The 17,688-nt window shown below is 43.9% G+C and overlaps 1 protein-coding gene across 1 annotated transcript in view; it reads right to left on the bottom strand.

The window, feature by feature from the left end:
- Nucleotides 1–245: 245 nt before the first annotated feature.
- The window catches only part of IMMP2L (inner mitochondrial membrane peptidase subunit 2), a 453,218-nt gene continuing 435,775 nt past the window's right edge, over nt 246–17,688 (bottom strand). Inside the window, exon 6 of the mRNA XM_083400141.1 lies at nt 246–505. Within this exon, the coding sequence (XP_083256267.1) occupies nt 386–505 (120 nt within the window). The 3' untranslated portion in view covers nt 246–385. The remainder of the gene's footprint in view (nt 506–17,688) is intronic.

The raw sequence follows: 17,688 nt of genomic DNA, 5'->3' as shown, positions 1-17,688 counted from the left end.
TGGAATGGGGGGGGGGAATTACACATTTCGCATCTATAGTGATACTGGGATAGATGAAACATTTCTAGCTCCGTACAGCTGACAGTAAGCTGAAATTTCAAATCAAGACACAATTGCTTCAGAACTAAGGCTACACCATTTCATGTGATTAAATTAAATCTGTTTGGATTTACAGACATGAGTATATATATATATATATATATATATATATATATAGTATATAGTGTGTGTGTGTGTGTGTGTGTGTGTGTGTATATATATATATATATATATGTATGCTTGCAGAAACTCTGCACATTTGGCAGTTCCGTTATTGGCTGTTCTTGCCCCTTTCCTACAGTTAATTCAAGAGTCAATAACTTGCTTCCCACCAGATGTGAAATGGTCATTCCTCCTCATCCTGGAGAAGCTGGCGTTCTGGAGGAAGCTTGGGCTGCAACTTCTGCCAGCGCTCTGGAGGCCAGAGTATATGGGTTGCGCGAGCGTGTAGAAGTCCAAGAGAGACCTGGAAGAGGCAATCAAAAAACAGGTGTAATAGTATGCAAGAAGATATAGCTTAGGGAGAGGAGGGCTTATGGCATTTCATAAACGTGTCGCGCAAGTTATACCAGCTGAGAAAGAGGACTGGATTTGTAGCTGGGATTAAACCCCCTCTTAAGTGGCGAATTCATTTCGGGCAAGCCTTCTGTCTAAAATGCAGAGACACTTCTAAAACAGGACTGATGCCGGGGAATTGTGATGATGATAAAGAAAGTGAAATGGGAATAAAAAACCAAACTATATAAAATTTTAACAGCTTGTCCCATATAAAAATTGACAACTTAAATAAAGAACCATAAAAGGTTACAACTTGCAACAGTTCTTTCTAAAGACTCGTTGAAGACAGAGCCCTCGGTGCCCTGCAGACTACATATGGAACTGTTGAACGTACAGGCTGTCTCACTTTGTGCAACTGCGCAAGCAGCTTTTGTGATGGTTTGTTATGGGGGAGGATCACGATCTCTGTACCTGCAGCAAAAGGCAGAATCTCCTGCTGTGCCAAAGCCTGTCCTTCAATTTTCTTGAAAGACACACCAGAGGCAGCTTCATCTGCTCCTAGTGCAGCTGCCCCCAAGCATAGCTTTCGATATGCTTGCACCACTTGTTAGCTAACCAGGGAAAACGTGCAGAAGAAATTTGACGTGTATATCTTATCTAATATTTATCTGATTTTATCAGCAATTTAATGTCTATTTTGTGTAACCTGTTTACAGGTTTTAGCAATTAAACTGTATTTAAGTCCTACTAAATAACAATAATGCTGTGGCAGAACATGGTAAAAAGAGCAATTAAGCATATTCAGTATGAAGAAGCAACCTAAATTTCTTACTTCAATGTATTCAAGAGTTTGCTCTTATTTTTTTAATATAAACAGGACATCCAATGTTATTTGACATTTTAACTACCAGCTTGAGCTCACTGAATGTTTCTGAGTCGCTTTCATTTTAGGCTTTGGTTTTTCAATTATATAGATAGATGGATAAACAAACAAACAAATGAAAAATAAAATACTATTGATTAATTAAAATCAGTAGCCTTTGTGAACAATGCATTGTTTCCAATACATAATGATTCACATTGTCAAAATATTGATAGGTTGGTTGGTTTACATCTACTCCGCAATTGCAAATACAAAGTCCTGTGCTTCTGAAAACTTTCTATGGAAGCTTTTCTTCCTTCCCACAGGTAAGCCACTATCTCATTCCACATCCTCCCTTTGCACTGTGCTTGAGGTCAACATGCACCAAACCAGCAAGTCTACTACAACAAACTTTCCCATTTCATTAGTTTGAAAAGGAAACAAAAGGCAGCTTGACTCAGTTGCAATGGAAGAATATTCAGAAGTTCTCTTCTCTAGAAAATATGAATCCCTCGAGGGAAAATTAAAACTCTACTTCAGGAGATACAGACTGGGCTTGCATGAGTCAGCAACACAGCTCTCCAGAGGCATAAGTCTAAACCTTCTCCCTAAGCCACCCCATCTCTTCCCAGGCTACACCCACCAATGACCCACTCTCTTCAAGTGTTTTTGCCTGGCTGGAATGTGCTCTGCCTGGCTGTGATAATGCCTCCTGCTCAGGGCTGGTTCACCAATGAGGCAGTGTGTAGCGCCCGCCTCAGTCATTAGAACCACAAGAGGCGGCACCCTGATTGCCCTACTACTGACGCCGCCAAAATGCGAGGGGCAGCTGTTCCAAAGTGCAACATTGCCACTCGTCTTCTTCACCCCCGGGACTGAGAAGACACATGGCAACACTTTGTAGAGCACTCTGGCTCTTGCTGAATTTGGGCAGGGGGCATTATTGTGATTGCAGAAGTGAGGGGTGGGGGCCACGGCAGGTAGGGCAGGGGAAAGCACAGTCCCATTTTGCCTCAGGTGGCAAAACAGGATAGGCCACCCCTGCTTTTGCATGCCTACATGGAGGTGTGTGTGTCTAAATGTGGAATGCCAGTCGTGTTGTTGTTGTTTTTTAAAAAGAGTCACACCCCTTGCTCTGCGCACTTGTCTCTGGCCCCGCCCACCACTGAGATGCAAAGATTTTTCAGGAAGGAATACAGCCTACCTCTCATCTCAAGGGCTTAGAATGCCACAGCAAAGCAAAACAAAATCAATAATACCCGATAAACAAAAACAAAACAATTCCAAAAGCACAAAAATGTCTTTAAAAAGACAAGCGGTGACCGACACATTTAAACTATCAGTGTTTTAAAAGAACATAAAGAGTGATTTTAAAAATGGGAGAATAAAACCTATTTGAATGGCACCTCAAAAAATGACAAAGTGGGCATCTGGTCTGCTTATCTGAGGAGGAGGCATCATGAAGGCGTCACTACAACTAAAAATAACCTCTTCCCTTCTCTTCCTGCTTTGTGTCTGAAAGTGGGGGGTCCACTATCCAAGTGTTTGGGTGAACATGAAGCATGCATGCAAACCCCAGCCCTAATATCTAGCCTGTGCCCCAGTGTCACTGGGCTCCCAATTGCTGGGAGGCTTCTAATCACAGCCATGTGAACACGGTTAGAACCTCCCTTCAGAACTGACATTCAACAAACAGAGAGAGGAAGTGGAATCAGTGGTTGTGGGGGCATTGGGGACAGGGCTCGATGCATGATCCTGGCCTCTGGTCTAAGTGGCTTCCAGGAGTGTACTGGAATGCCCAGGACAGCAAACCCGAAAGTGCCCTCTTCCTAAAGCAAACAAAACCTGAGAAATATTAAGAGTTCTCATCCATAACCTTCCCATCACTTTTTCTTTTCTGACATAGAAAAGTTAAAAGCTAATGCAGCACCATTTGCTGGTGAGAGGACTATTATTGGCAAATTTTCTCTTCATTTCCCACAGGGGATGCATATGTTACATAGCCTATTATGCCATAGTCAGAACTCATTCCAATCAAATTATGTGGGAGATGAAAGTATTTTATCCTTGTGATTCTATCCTTTTTGCATGTGCCTGTTATATGGCACTCTCTGGGCAGCTTTGCCTGGGAATACTTTAGCTTGGCACCACATGCCTTGCCTAAGGAACTTCCAATTCTAACTGATCCTATATTTAGCTTCTAAATGACAGTCTAAATATTGGGTTTAGCAAGACTTCACTAACTACCTGAAGTGTGATTCTTCGCAAATGGGTTTTATTTTTTATAGATTTAAAGAATTCACAGTGCTCTGGGGCATCGCCTGCCTCCGCGAAGGCTAAGTAGCTCATAAATACAATGGCCACGAACTAGAACTGCTTCCAAACGCTGAACAAAAGAGCCCTGCCAAAGCAAACTCAAGCTGCCAGCAGGTTTTCCGTTCGTGGAGGTGGAACCATGTTTTACACACCAGGCTGTGCACTAGGCACTGCAAGGATTATGCACTCACCCATGGCCCTTTGGGTGGATTGTGATCAAAATGGTATCTAATAGGGGAACTGTATCGGGAAGTTTTTAATGTTTGATGTTTTATTATGTTTTTATATTCTGCTGGAAGCCACCCAGAGTGGCTGGGGTAATAATACTAATACTAATACTAATAATAATAATAATAATACAGTGGTGCCTCGCAAGACGAAAAGAATCCGTTCCGCGAGTCACTTCGTCTTGTGGTTTTTTCGTCTTGCGAAGCGAGCCCATTAGCGGATTAGCGCTATTAGCGCTATTAGCAGTTTAAGGGCTATTAACGGCTATTAAAGGCTTAAGGGATTAGCGGATTAGCTGCTAAAAGGCTATTAGGAGCTTAGCGCTTTAGAAAAAGGGGTTGGGGAGTGAAAAAAACCCTCAAAAATCGCAAGACATTTTCGTCTTGCGAAGCAAGCCCATAGAGAAATTCGTCCTGCGAAGCACCTCTGAAAACGGAAAACCCTTTCTTGCGGGTTTTCCATCTTGCGAGGCATTCGTCTTGCGGGGCACCACTGTAATTCTGTATGCATCACACAAACACAACACAATGGAGAAGAAGGTAGAGGGTCCCAGGTTCAATCCCTGTCAGTTGCAGATACAGCTGGGAGAAAACCCTGTTGGGAACTCTGACGTCAGTGAAGGCAATACAGAACTAGATGGACCCATGATCTGATTCAGCACAAGGCAGCTTCCTATGCACCACCACAAGATCACATGTAACACTGCTGAAACGTCATGTTTCTTTCCTGGTCAAAGCCTCATAATCACTGAACTGGGGGGCAGGGAAGTGTCAGTACACTATTACATATGCAACGAGAACCTGTATTTTCAATTCCCAAAGCTACACACACACACACACACACACACACACACTTTACAAATAAAGCACTAGGTTTATTAATAGGTTTTCGTCTGGTCTTCTGTCATGAGTCGGAGTTAGGAGTAGGTCAGCAATAAAAAAACAACAACAGCAGTGTCAGTGAACTCTTTACTCAAAGAAACCAAAACACTGCAGGCCTAGTGATCACAGCAACTCTTCCCAGTACGTCTTGCCCCAATGACACAATTGCGAGGACAGAAGGTCCCACCTTCCCACCACTTTCCAAGGCATAGCAGACTAAGGCTCTGTCATCTTGTGTCTCTTTGCTCCGCCCTCTCAATTTCGCTGTATGTTCTGGGAGACCAGAAGGGGAGGGAGTTGGTCACAGCAAGAGGGGGAGACTCTCTGGATTCTTCAGCAACCTGCCACATCTCTGTCTCCTGCCCCTCTCTCTCCTGCCTGATTCTGGACTGCTCTCTGCCCTAGCCTCTTCCTGCTCACTTAAACCTGTTGCTTCTTCAGCTTCCGACACCTTGTCCTCCCAGTCTTCTTCTTCTTGTAGCCGCTCATTGTCAACCCACCAAGCCCCTGGCTCTGAACCTTCTTGGCCTGGGAGTTCCCTTGGGGGTTCTTCAGGTGGTGCCTCCCACCAGTCCTCTGAATTCAGCCATGACATCTTCTGACCAACTGGCCAGGCACCAAATGAATTAGAAATTCATCAGCATTCTGGCAGGCAACACCAAAAAGCAATAGCTCTGCACTGCTCACAACATAAAGCCAGCCAGAACTTTGACCGGAATTGGTTGCGCAATTATGCTTGGATATTAACTACTGTGCCACAAACCCTTTCCACTGCCAAATACAAGTAAGTTTGGGAAAAGGAGATAGTGAGGAAAACGTCTATCTGGCTGCTGCTGGACCCAATCCAGGCCCTAAGCAGTATTCCTGAAAATCTGGAGGACCAGCAAAACAATTTTGTTCTAAAGAATTATTAATGACTGAGACAGGAGGTGGCCCTTCAGTCACTACTTTTGATTGCTCAGCTGACCAGAAAATGTGAAGGCTAGTTCTTAGAATACCTTGAAAATATAGATAGACAGAAACATTTATATTCCACCCTTTAACCTGATGTTTCCCTTGGTGGTAATTAGGCAGCATGTATCCTGAGGGTTTGGAAAAGGGTTAGATGGAGCATTTGGATTACATTCCTACAATTTTTTATGACTGCCTGAGGTAACCATCAGGTGTAGCCCATACCACTGTTGTTACTACCACTGCAGCAGAATTTTACACACATCTTTGCTTTCATAAAAATATTCTGCTGCAGTAAAAAATAAAAAAGACCAGAAAGTGCATTCAAATTGCTCTCTGGAACTCTTAACTTTTCCTTATGGGTTTGGATGCAACACCAGACATCCCTGAGCAGTTGTTTAGGCCCCTGAACTTTGGGGAGGCCCAACACTGACACCTACCCTGAGCCCTCCTTTAAAAAAACAAAAACCAGTCCCACTGCTCACACTGAACACATACTAAAATGTTGATGAATTTCCATGGGGACTTAAAACTGAACTTAAGATTGGAAAAAGGAGAACTAGAAAAACTGAAACCGACATATTTGCTAATCCTTACTGTAGCATCAACTCTGGGGCACTAGAGGTTTAAATGCCAGCTGGACCCAACCACCCAGTGTTGCTCAAAGTCCTACTGCAACCTGCAGCAACAGGTAAGCCTGCCAGGCCCCCAGACAGAGGAAGAAGGTCCACCCAAAGGCATTTTGCCCAGGATCCCCCTCAAACTTGGAGCCAACACAATCTCTATCAATTCATCTAAACTCTAAAAGAAAGCAAAATAACACGACAAAAAGTTCCTAATAAGAAAAAGGCAAAATCCTTTCAATTAGAATATGAAATACCGTTTTTAAAAGGTCACAAATGACGTAAGTATTTATATGTTTCAGGATTTCTTATGGATGTTAACGTACCTGAACTAACTTAAAGCCTGGAGTGCAGACATTGTGCACCCCAATTAAGAGGTCATGTTTTAAAAGGATCGGCTTTTACATATGCTTTTAGATCAGAGGTCCCTGGCAGCTGTGTGCAATTTATTTAAAACAGTCTGAGCATGTGAGGACAATTTTCTCATAAAATGGCTACATTTACTCGAGGCTGTATTTTTTCATCACTCTGAGGCTCTTCAGAATTAATCTTGGGCAAAGTAGAGGCTTGGGTACCTTCAGCTATTTCCCGTTAAGAAGGTTTTTTTTTTAAAAAAGCAGGAAGTTCAGAATTTTATGCAAATAGACACCAACCACCCCCAAGGAATATCTCTAGCTAATTCTCATGATTTAATTTCCCAGGAATCATGTGTATGCACCAATTTCTCCTCTCTCTCTCTCTTCTACATAATCAAATCACTGGAGTTGAAGTGGCCTGTATCTAATTTAATATTTTGTAGCTTGATTAAACAGGTGCTGAATTACTTGAATATAATTTGGTTAGTTAACAATGCACACTATTGATACCAGATCACTTCTGTTGCTGGATTTATACACCAGTTCCCATGAAATGTTACACTTAAATTGGTATGGCAGATTTTGAGATGGGCTGCTTTCGTATTTCAAATTGATAAACCTTCTGAACCTAAACATTTTCACTAGTGCATAATCCTAAAATCCCAAATGATTCATATTTTGTGACACTATGCAAATGCAATGAATTTTATGCTCCATCTAAAATAAGCCTCCTCATATTGCCCTGTTAATGAAATTGAAAATATGATCTAATTTGTGTGTGTGTGTGTGTGTGTGTTAAAGAGGAGTCTGAAAGTATTTCCTGTTACACTTCCTGTTTGATGCACTACTATGACATATATAAGAAGCCCACTTCCTGTGTTTTATGAAGCTGTGTCTTAATAATAATAAATAATAATAATAATAATAATAATAATTTTATTTGTACCCCGCCCATCTGGCTGGGTTTCCCCAGCCACTCTGGGCGGCTTCCATAGAAACCAAAAAGCACTAAAATATCGCACATTAAAAACTTCCGTGGCTGCCTTAAGATGTCTTCTGAATGTCAGGTAGTTGTTTATCGCTTTGACATCTGATGGGAGGGCATTCCACAGGGCGGGTGCCACTACCAAGAAGGCCCTCTGCCTGGTTCCCTGTAGCTTTGCTTCTCGTAATGAGGGAACCGCCAGAAGGCCCTTGGCGCTGGACCTCAGCGTCCGGGCAGAACGATGGGGGTGGACACGCTCCTTCAGGTATACTGGGCCGAGACAGTTTAGGGCTTTGAAGGTCAACACCAGCACTTTGAATTGTGCTCGGAAACATACTGGGAGCCAATATAGGTCTTTCAAGACCGGTGTTATGTGGTCTCGGCGGCCGCCCCCAGTCACCAGTCTAGCTGCCGCATTCTGGATTAGTTGTAGTTTCCAAGTCACCTTCAAAGGTAGCCCCACGTAGAGCGCATTGCAGTAGTCCAAGCGGGAGATAACTAGAGCATGCACCACTCTGGCGAGACAGTCCGCGGGCAGGTAGGGTCTCAGCCTGTGTATCAGGTGGAGTTGGTAGACAGCTGCCCTGGACACAGAATTGACCTGCGCCTCCATGGACAGCTGTGAGTCCAAAATGACTCCCAGGCTGCGCACCTGGTCCTTCAGGGGCACAGTTACCCCATTCAGGACCAGGGAGTCCTCCACACCAGCCCGCCCCCTGTCCCTCAAAAATAGTACTTCTGTCTTGTCAGGATTCAACTTCAATCCATTAGCCGCCATGCATCCTCCAACTGCCTCCAGGCACTCACACAGGACCTTCACCGCCTTCACTGGTTCTGATTTGAAAGAGAGGTAGAGCTGGGTATCATCCGCATACTGATGAACACCCAGTCCAAACCCCCGATGATCTCTCCCAGTGGCTTCATATAGATGTTAAAAAGCATGGGGGAGAGGACAGAACCCTGAGGCACCCCACAAGTGAGGACCCAGTGGTCTGAACACTCATCCCCCACCACCACTTTCTGAACACGGCCCAGGAGGAAGGAGCAAAACCACTGTATGACAGTGCCCCCAGCCCCTCTAGACGGTCCAGAAGGATGTTATGGTTGATTGTATCAAAGGCTGCTGAGAGATCCAGAAGAACTAGGAAACAACTCTCACCTTTGTCCCTAGCTTGCCAGAGATCATCAACCAGTGCGACCAAGGCAGTTTCAGTCCCATGATGAGGCCTGAATCCCAATTGGAAGGGATCCAAATGGTCCGCATCCTCCAGGCGTGCCTGGAGTTGTTCAGCAACCACGCGCTCAATCACCTTGCCCAAGAATGGAAGATTTGAGACTGGGCGATAGTTGGCCATACTGGCTGGGCCTAAAGATGGTTTTTTAAGAAGCGGTTTAATGACTGCCTCTTTCAGCGGATCTGGGAATGTTCCCTCACAGAGGGAAGCATTCACCACCCCGCAGAGCCCATCGCCCAGCCCTTCCTGGCTTGCTTTTATTAGCCAGGATGGGCAAGGATCAAGGAGACAGGTGGTTGGTTTCATGTGTCCAAGCAGCCTGTCCACATCCTCGGGGGTAACGGATTGAAATTGATTCCATGCAACTTGACCAGACAGGGCTCTAGCACTCTCCCGCCCCAGCCCTGCTCCCATGGTGGTGTCTAGCTCCTTTCGAATATGAGTGATTTTATCTGCAAAAAACTTTGCAAAATCGTTGCAGGAGATCTTGGGGTCTTTACAAGACCCCAGTGGTAAAGGTGGTTCTGTTAAATTGTGGACCACCTGAAAGAGTCTCCTGCTACTATTTTCTGCAGATGCAATAGAGGCTTCTTCGCCATCGCTATCGCCACTTGGTAGGCTCGACGTTGAGCTCTAACCTGTGTCCGGTCAGATTCGGAGTGAGTTTTCTGCCACCGACGCTCTAGCTGTCTCAGCGATTGTTTCATTGTCCTCAGCTCTGAAGAAAACCTCGGGGCTGTCTGGGCTCCATGCAATCGGAGAGGGTGTTTCGGAGCCAGACAGTCGATAGCCCTGGTTAACTCCGCATTCCAGCGGGCCACCAGGGAATCAGCTGAAAGGCCATCAACATGGGATAAAGCATCCCCTACCACTCTCTGGAAACCATTTGGATCCATTAAGTGGCAGGGGCGGGCCATCCGAATTGATCCCACCTCCCTGCAGAGGGGAAGGGTCGCGGAGAAGTCCAGTTGCACCAGGAAGTGATCTGACCATGGCACTTCTTTTGTTTCACTTTTACTTAGTGTCAGATCACCCACGTCACTAGAGGTGAATACCAGGTCTAAGGCATGTCCATGACTATGAGTTGGGCCCAACTTATTCAGGGACAGCCCCATGGAGGCCATGCTTTCCACGAAGTCCCGAGCGGCCCCTTGTAAAGTCGTGTCGGCATGGATGTTAAACTCCCCTAGGACAACCAAGCTAGGTGTCTCTAGGAGAACATCCGCCACGACCTGAAGCAGCTCGGGCAGGGAATCCTTGGTGCAGCGGGGAGGTCGGTACACCAAAAGGAATCCTGTACTGCCCCTATTGCCCAACTTCCAGAACATGCACTCAGAAAACTGGGTCTTCCCAATAGGACGCCTGATGCAAACTAATGACTTCCTAAAAATCACTGCAACCCCCCCCTCCCCACCCACATGACCTGGGTTGCTGTGCGTAAGAGAAACCTGGTGGGCAAGCAGTGGCAAGGACAGGCCCATCTGCTTCCTCCAACCAGGTCTCTGTTACACATGCCAGGTCAAATCCTCCATCCACAATCAGGTCGTGGATGGCAGTGGTTTTATTCATAATTGACCTGGCATTACACAGCAACACCTTCAGGTCTTTCACTGTGACTCAGCCATGTTCCAGGATATGTCACAGTTGGAAATGAATGCAACTGTTCTGTGAAGACAGGGGACTCAGCTGCACAGCTGCAATTAAAACGTTTTAAATGTGTTGTAAAGTGCAATATACAAATGTGACACTAGGTGGCGACGGTGAGCTATGCAAATCTCAACGTGTTTTTCAAAACACTTTTTAAAAAAAAAGAATTTTCACAGCGTTTTTTATATGTGTGTAGATTCCACCAGGGTTGAAGAACCTGTGGCATTTCAGGCGCTGGTGCACTCTAACTCCCACCAACCCCAGCCAGTATGGTCAATTGTAGGGTTGCTGGGAGTTGCAGTCTATCAGTGGCTGCCAGCAATGATGTCAGTGTTCTATCTCCACTGTCTGGGGCAATACACCTCTCAGTGTCTGTTACTTAAAATTATAAGTGGGGAGAATGCTATTGTGTGTCAGGTCCTGCCTTCAGGTTTCCTGTAGGCATCTGTGAGAATATGAAGCTGGACTAGATAGGGCATTCATCTGATCCAGCGGGCTCTTTTGTTCTTAGTCCAGCAAGATCTGGTGGTTCACAGATACTCACCCCACCTCATACTTTCCGGGAGCTGAACTACATGAATAGTGTGCAAAAGGCAATGAAATTATTAAATTAGGGATTTCTTTTCTTTTGTTTCTTAAAAATTAATGGAAATTCAGCCCAGTGTAAAAATACACTGCTGCATAATTAAGAGCAACGTAAACACAATGCCAAAATGGGAACACTTAGCTAGCAGTCTGCCTACAGAACTAACAAAATGTACTTCAGATGGGGGGAAAACCTGCTGGGTCAAATTAGATTGCTTGTCTTTAAGAAAGGCTATTACAATGGATTGTGATATTCAGCTGTAGGTGTAAAACAATCTTATGGCAAATTATCTGCTTATATGGTTCTCTTCAAAATTAAGCCATAGTTCACTGGGGATAAACATGTTTGCTTTTTAGAATGCGCTTGTAGAATGTTGCTGAAACTTAATACTAAGGGTATAAAAAGCATAAATTAGTATTCTTTAAATGCTCATGAACCTACCTACTATTAGTAGAAGTGCTGAAAGCATGTCCTTAGGTGCAGTGGTGGAGCTTCATGCTCCGGCACTGGGGGGGGGGGGCGGAGAGCAGGTGGGGGCGTGGCTGGCACACGTCCCGGGGGCATGGCACGTGTCCTGGGGGCGTGGTGCCTAGCGCGGGCAGGGGGGCAGCCGTGAAGGTACCCGACCGGGATCACACTGCCGGGGGCGGTGCACTCCCCCCACACTCCTCTTCCTCCGCCGGCGCTTAGGTGCTTTAAATAAAATTTACATTCTACATATTTCTGATCTCAAGCTATAGGAATCTGGGAGAAAACCCAAATGCAGAGTCAACCCACCCCCCAAAAGTCAGACTCAATTTTCCTATTTAGGGACTAGATTCATGTCCATTTTGTTACTAGCTCTAGATAAAAGTGTCACAAGTGAGCTTGTCATAAAGCCTTCTTGGGTGCTGACCACTCCCTCTTCCATAGCTACTTCTTTTTCTCAGGAGAAAGAACTTAATAATATGTTCCATATAATTAGGGATAGATAGCCTCCACCCATCCAACATAAAATCTGGTGCAGATATAACTCAGTAAATGGATTAATTTCCAGAATATCCAGAAACTTCATCTGGACTATAGGTTCTTATTAGGCTGCTTTGTGCTGGTGCAAAGTGATGACATCATCACTTATGCTGGGGTCTTGCAGGCTTAGGGAAATTATGTGGTTTAATTAATACAACCCTCCCCACTTCATCCATTACATGTTACCTACAGGATATGCATGACCACTGCAAGAATCTTTTTTCATATCCTGAAGAAGCAATTTAGAATAAGAAACCTTGTAGAATTTCATGGCTTTTCTGACAAAACCAAAAAGCAAATTGTTATTATTACTATTATTCTGAAAACACGGAACATTTAAATTCATAAGCCACACTAGAATACACAAATGTTTAACACAAGTTCACAAAATCAATAAATACTGTTTAATCTTATGTTCCAAAACTCCTCTTGATGGGGGTTGCTGGGGATGAAAAAAGCAAACAAACTTCCAAATATATCAAAAGCTTCACAACTTATCCAATACATTTAAACAGTATAATTTTATCCTGCACTATATTGTTTGAATACATAAGAAAGATTGAGCATTTTACAACAAAGCTTCTATTCTCTGATCTGTCTTCTCCAGCTCTGAAAATATTTCTGAGTTTCAGCATATACACTGCCTCCCAGACAGTTGCCAACCACTCTCTCAGTGTTGGAGGGTCCTTCTGTTTCCATTTATGAGTAATTACCATTCTGGCCGCGGTTAAAAGATGTATAATCATTTTGCTATCTTCTCAGAATACTTGAGTGCAACGTCTCAAATTCCAAATGTTGCTTAAAGGTTCAGATTCCCTTGTTAGCAGCTTGATAGTGTCTCTGGCTTGGAAGTACTGAAAATAAGAGAGCTTTTGCACATCTGTTGACCTCGTAATCTCACTGGGTGGAATTCACAGAAATGTCTGGGAAAATCTGGACATAGAGCAACCCATGTCAGAAGTGTAGATTCCGGCAAAATTAAAAATAGCTCAGAAGCTAAAAAAAAATTAAAGATTGCAAAGAAAGCTCACTAACTTTGGGCTAAGCTCAACAACTTTCGTGTCCGGATTTCCACTTGTTAAAATATGGCAACCCTAGTGTCAGGGTTCAGATACAGGTCAGAACTCAAGACGCAGAGACAGGCAGAAAAGTTAGCTCCTTATTCTAGAAAACAGCATACCAGGGAGCAATGCCTACCAACAAGACTGACCCCCATGAAACACTTGCCAGGACTGAAGGTCTTTGCCTTTTACTTCCCATTAAGTCTCCTTCAAAGCCGGATGCCTGCCAAACAGCCTTAAACCACGTTGGGGAGGGGCCACCTGTGCTCTTTGTTCTGCCATGCTCTCTGTGACCTTGGAGACAAGACGGGAGAAGAGCTGGGAAAGGCAAGCTTTGTGGATCCTCCTGCAGCTTCTGGCCCCTCCTTCTCTGCTTCATGTCCTGACTCTGCATTGCTTTCTGCATCTGGCTCCTTGCTCTCACTCTAGCCCATTGCTTCTTCAGCCTCCAATCAGTCCTTCCCCACCCTTCACCCTCTGATCTGTCCTCAGTGTCCTACTGCCACTCCTTGGGCTCTGAGGCTTCCCAAGGGGGTTCCTCAACCAGTGCCTCCCACCACTCCTCTTCATCCAGCCAGTACCTGACAGGCGTGGTTGTGACCAGAGTCGCTTAGCCGCAAGAGCATTTGCATTTTTGAGCCACTCTCCCCTCGCGTCTCTGCAGCCAAGTTGGCAGTGGAAGCAGAGCAACACAACTAGGATTAAGTCTGGGCACAGCAACAAACCACTGTGAGCAAGCATCATTTTAGATTAAGGTTTGCTGATCCTAAGTAAACCAGCTGGTGAGCCTAGTCAGGTTCCGATCTCAGAAAAGCAACCACAAAACTGGCGAAACACCATTGGCCAGGGGTGCAAAAGATTATAATTACCTGAAATAAAATTGCTTCCAGGCCAGATACATTTTGAGCCAATCCTTCACTGAAGGCACTTTTTAAACAGAAATTCTCATCAAATGCAAGGGAGACCAAAGTGACCCCTGTGGTACAAACAAGCCAGAGCTAAATGAAACAGGTCATTGTCTAGCACGATCTATCACATTCTATCTCTCTCTGACCTTGTGGACCTTTCTTTTCCTCTATTCTTATATTTCAGTTTTCTGTTCTGCTTCCCATATTCTGAGACAAAGCCCTTAAATGGCACAAATGATACAGACCAAAAAACAAAAACAAACACCCTACCTAATTTATACATTTTCTGTTTCCAGAAATTGAGGTTGAGGTCACAGATACTAAGGTTTTCAGTGCAGAATATCTGAGCTCCCGCCTATCACACGGCAGTTAAGAGGGGTTTTCTTGCAGTGCAGATACTTGTATCTTAAAAAGAACCTGATGTTTCATTAGTATTAGAGTAGCATCTCCAATTATAGAACAAACCTAAGGTTCATTCCATCAATTACATAGTGTTACTTTTGTGAGCAAGTCCTTAATTTTGTGCTTGAAAGCCTGCTTGCATTGGTGTTAGGAGTACGCAGATTATAGAGCAGAAAAAGTGTTACATAATGTACTTTTGCAGAGATTGTCAATTAGAGACAATCACTGAATCATAGCCTCCCATTTCTGATTACACTGGAAATCAGGCATTAAGTATCACTGCAGACACATTTCAGCCTCCCTCCAAGGATCTCATCTGTGGAGGGATAAAACAACCCAAGGTTTCAATATTTTTAGGTATGATTTTAAATTGACAACCTTCTAGTGACAGGATTAAGGCTCAGGAAGGTGACTAAGGCTCGGGAAGGTCCATAATCCTTTTATTTCCAGACTTTATTCGTACAGTGGTACCTTGGGTTACAGACACTTCAGGTTACAGACTCTGCTAACCCAGAAATAGTACCTCGGGATAAGAACTTTGCTTCAGGATGAGAACAGAAATTGCGCAAAGGCACGGTGGCAGCGGGAGGCCCCATTAGCTAAAGTGGTACCTCAGGTTAAGAACAGTTTCAGGTTAAGAGCGGACCTCCAGAACGAATTAAGTTCTTAACCTGAGGTACCACTGTATTAGTTTTGCCTTGTGGACAGTTTTCTTTACCAGGCTATTCCTGCTGGCAGATCGGTTTCTCACTCAAGCTATCCTGGCAGCCAGTAGCAAACAGTGGGGTAAATGTGTGATGTGGCTGCATTTGGGATGCAGGATCGTTAAGGATCAGCATACCATACTGTCTGACCAGGACTGGGGAACCCAAAGCCCAAATTCACACTTGAAACAAATTGGGTAACCTTGGGCTAGTCGCTATCTCTCAGCTTAACCTACCTCACAGGGTTGTCTTGAGGATAAAAACGTACAACTGTAGTACCTTTGTAAAGGCATTGTTCTGCTATACCCTAGCCACTCTAGCAACGTCCCCAAAATCAGCAGAACAAACAGTGGGCAGGTGGGGGTGGGGGCATGAATGTGGGCTGTCAGACCTGACATGGGCTTCCTGGAGATATGTGCCTGACTATTGATGGAAACAGGATAATGCACTACTGGAAGGTAATTTCAAATGTGGTATGAATTAAAAGGGTGGCTTTTGCATGGAATGGGGGAAGATTTTTGTGTGTACCCCCCCCCCCACATAAACACACACATTATTGTGTGTGATTTCAAGCATATGACTTTTTAAAAATCTGTCATCAAGCATATGCACTAAAATACAGCACATATTATACAGACAGAAGAAAATGGAGGACTTGAAGTATTATCTCCCCACATCCCATGTCTTTAACAAAGGGCTTCACTGTGAGTGCTAATAATTCAATCAAATGCACCAACAGAAAAGTCCAGCACGCTCATTCCTACGAGCTGACCTCTGTTCCAGATCAATGAACTCTTTGAATTACCACAGGCCGATTACTAAAAGACATGCAATGGTTAATTAAGTTCTCTCTCTGTCTGCCTTCTCAAAAGGTCTCCGTGTAACTAAGGTTAACTAACTTACAGCAAATCCCTGCTAGCCTGGAAATATTCCATGGATATATTCACTTGCAAGTCTCTTCCACAGCTGTGAGATGTTAATGTTAGGAAACCATTTGAAGATTTCTCATTGCAGATTGTTAATTGTCTCTTTCGTCAAAAAGGTGAATGGGAAACCTCTTCATGGACTCTGCATCCATAATCAAAGCATTGGGCAACATGGTGAGCAAGTGGAACAGTCTTACCTTTTGCTTAATTTTATTATTATTATTATTATTTTTTATTATTATTATTATTATTATTATTATGTGCAAAATACGTATATATAGAAGAGTCTACCCAGAAAAAAAGTCATGCTGAGCTCAAAAGGCCTTACTCCCAGTTAATTGGCTATTAGATCAGAGCCACAGTTTACAACACTGATATGTGAAACTGTTTCAGAGTTTGCAGTATTCAGTTTTTTTGTCCCTTCCATGAATTCACTGGAATTCAGACTCTAAAATGGCTGTATCTTAAGTAATGTGTCACAATGCATTTATGTCTGCATGGACTGTTAATGAGTGTTATGTACTGAGTTGAATAGGATCCAAACTGCAGCAGTCTGATTGGTCCTAGAACAATAGGATCCAAAAGGCAGCAGTCTGATTGGTCCTAGAACATTGCAGCAGTATGATTGGTTAGCAGGAACCACCCAATCATGCTCCAGATAGAAGTGAATCCACAACCTGATTGGCTTACAGTAGAATTCCGGAATTAGCCAATCATGTGCAGCCCATTGTGTAAATAATGTATATAAAGCAGATACCTTGAGGGGACTTTCATTCATTCCTCCTCACCACTATGAGCTGAATAAAGAGCATGAAATCACTTTGAGACTCTATTTCAATGAGTTATGAAGACGAAGTTGCAATGGTTGGAGCATTAGCTTCTGAAACCACTAAGCCCCATAACTCTGTCACTGGTGGACTGGTGAGTCATACGTTGTAGTCTTCCCCTGGAGACTTAGGAAACTGACTGGATTCCAGAGTACTCATAGGTTTTGACAGATGCTTTGCAGCCCAAGTGAAATGTAGAACAGCAAATGGCCATTGTTTGGCCATTGATGTAATTGCTTTCGGAGTTTCCTGCCATCAGTTTTTGGTATGTGATTTTAGCTTCTGTAATTGACTGAGGCGGTTGTAACAATGGAAAAAAATATTCTCTTCTAACATCACATCTATAGTGAACAGCTCGTTAAATTAAAATTTATATATTTATCTTCTGCCTACTGTGATAGATTTCTTCCTATGCTGATGACAAAATGTCCTCCGTTTTCCTTGATTTGAGAGCTGAATTTCAAGTTGGAGTTCCAGGTATAGAATTTCCTTTTAGGTCAGCCCTTTTCAGCCTTAGATTCCTAGTTGTTGTTGAACTACAACTCCCATCATCTCTGGCCACAGGCCTTGCTAGCCAGAGATTATGGGAGTTGTATTCCAACATTTGAGGACCCAACGTTGAGAAAGGTCATTTCAGATGAACCA

The sequence above is a fragment of the Podarcis tiliguerta genome, assembly GCF_965153285.1.
Source record: "Podarcis tiliguerta genome assembly, chromosome: 10".
Lineage (NCBI taxonomy): Eukaryota > Metazoa > Chordata > Lepidosauria > Squamata > Lacertidae > Podarcis > Podarcis tiliguerta.
This window is presented reverse-complemented; position numbering and strand designations above follow the sequence as displayed.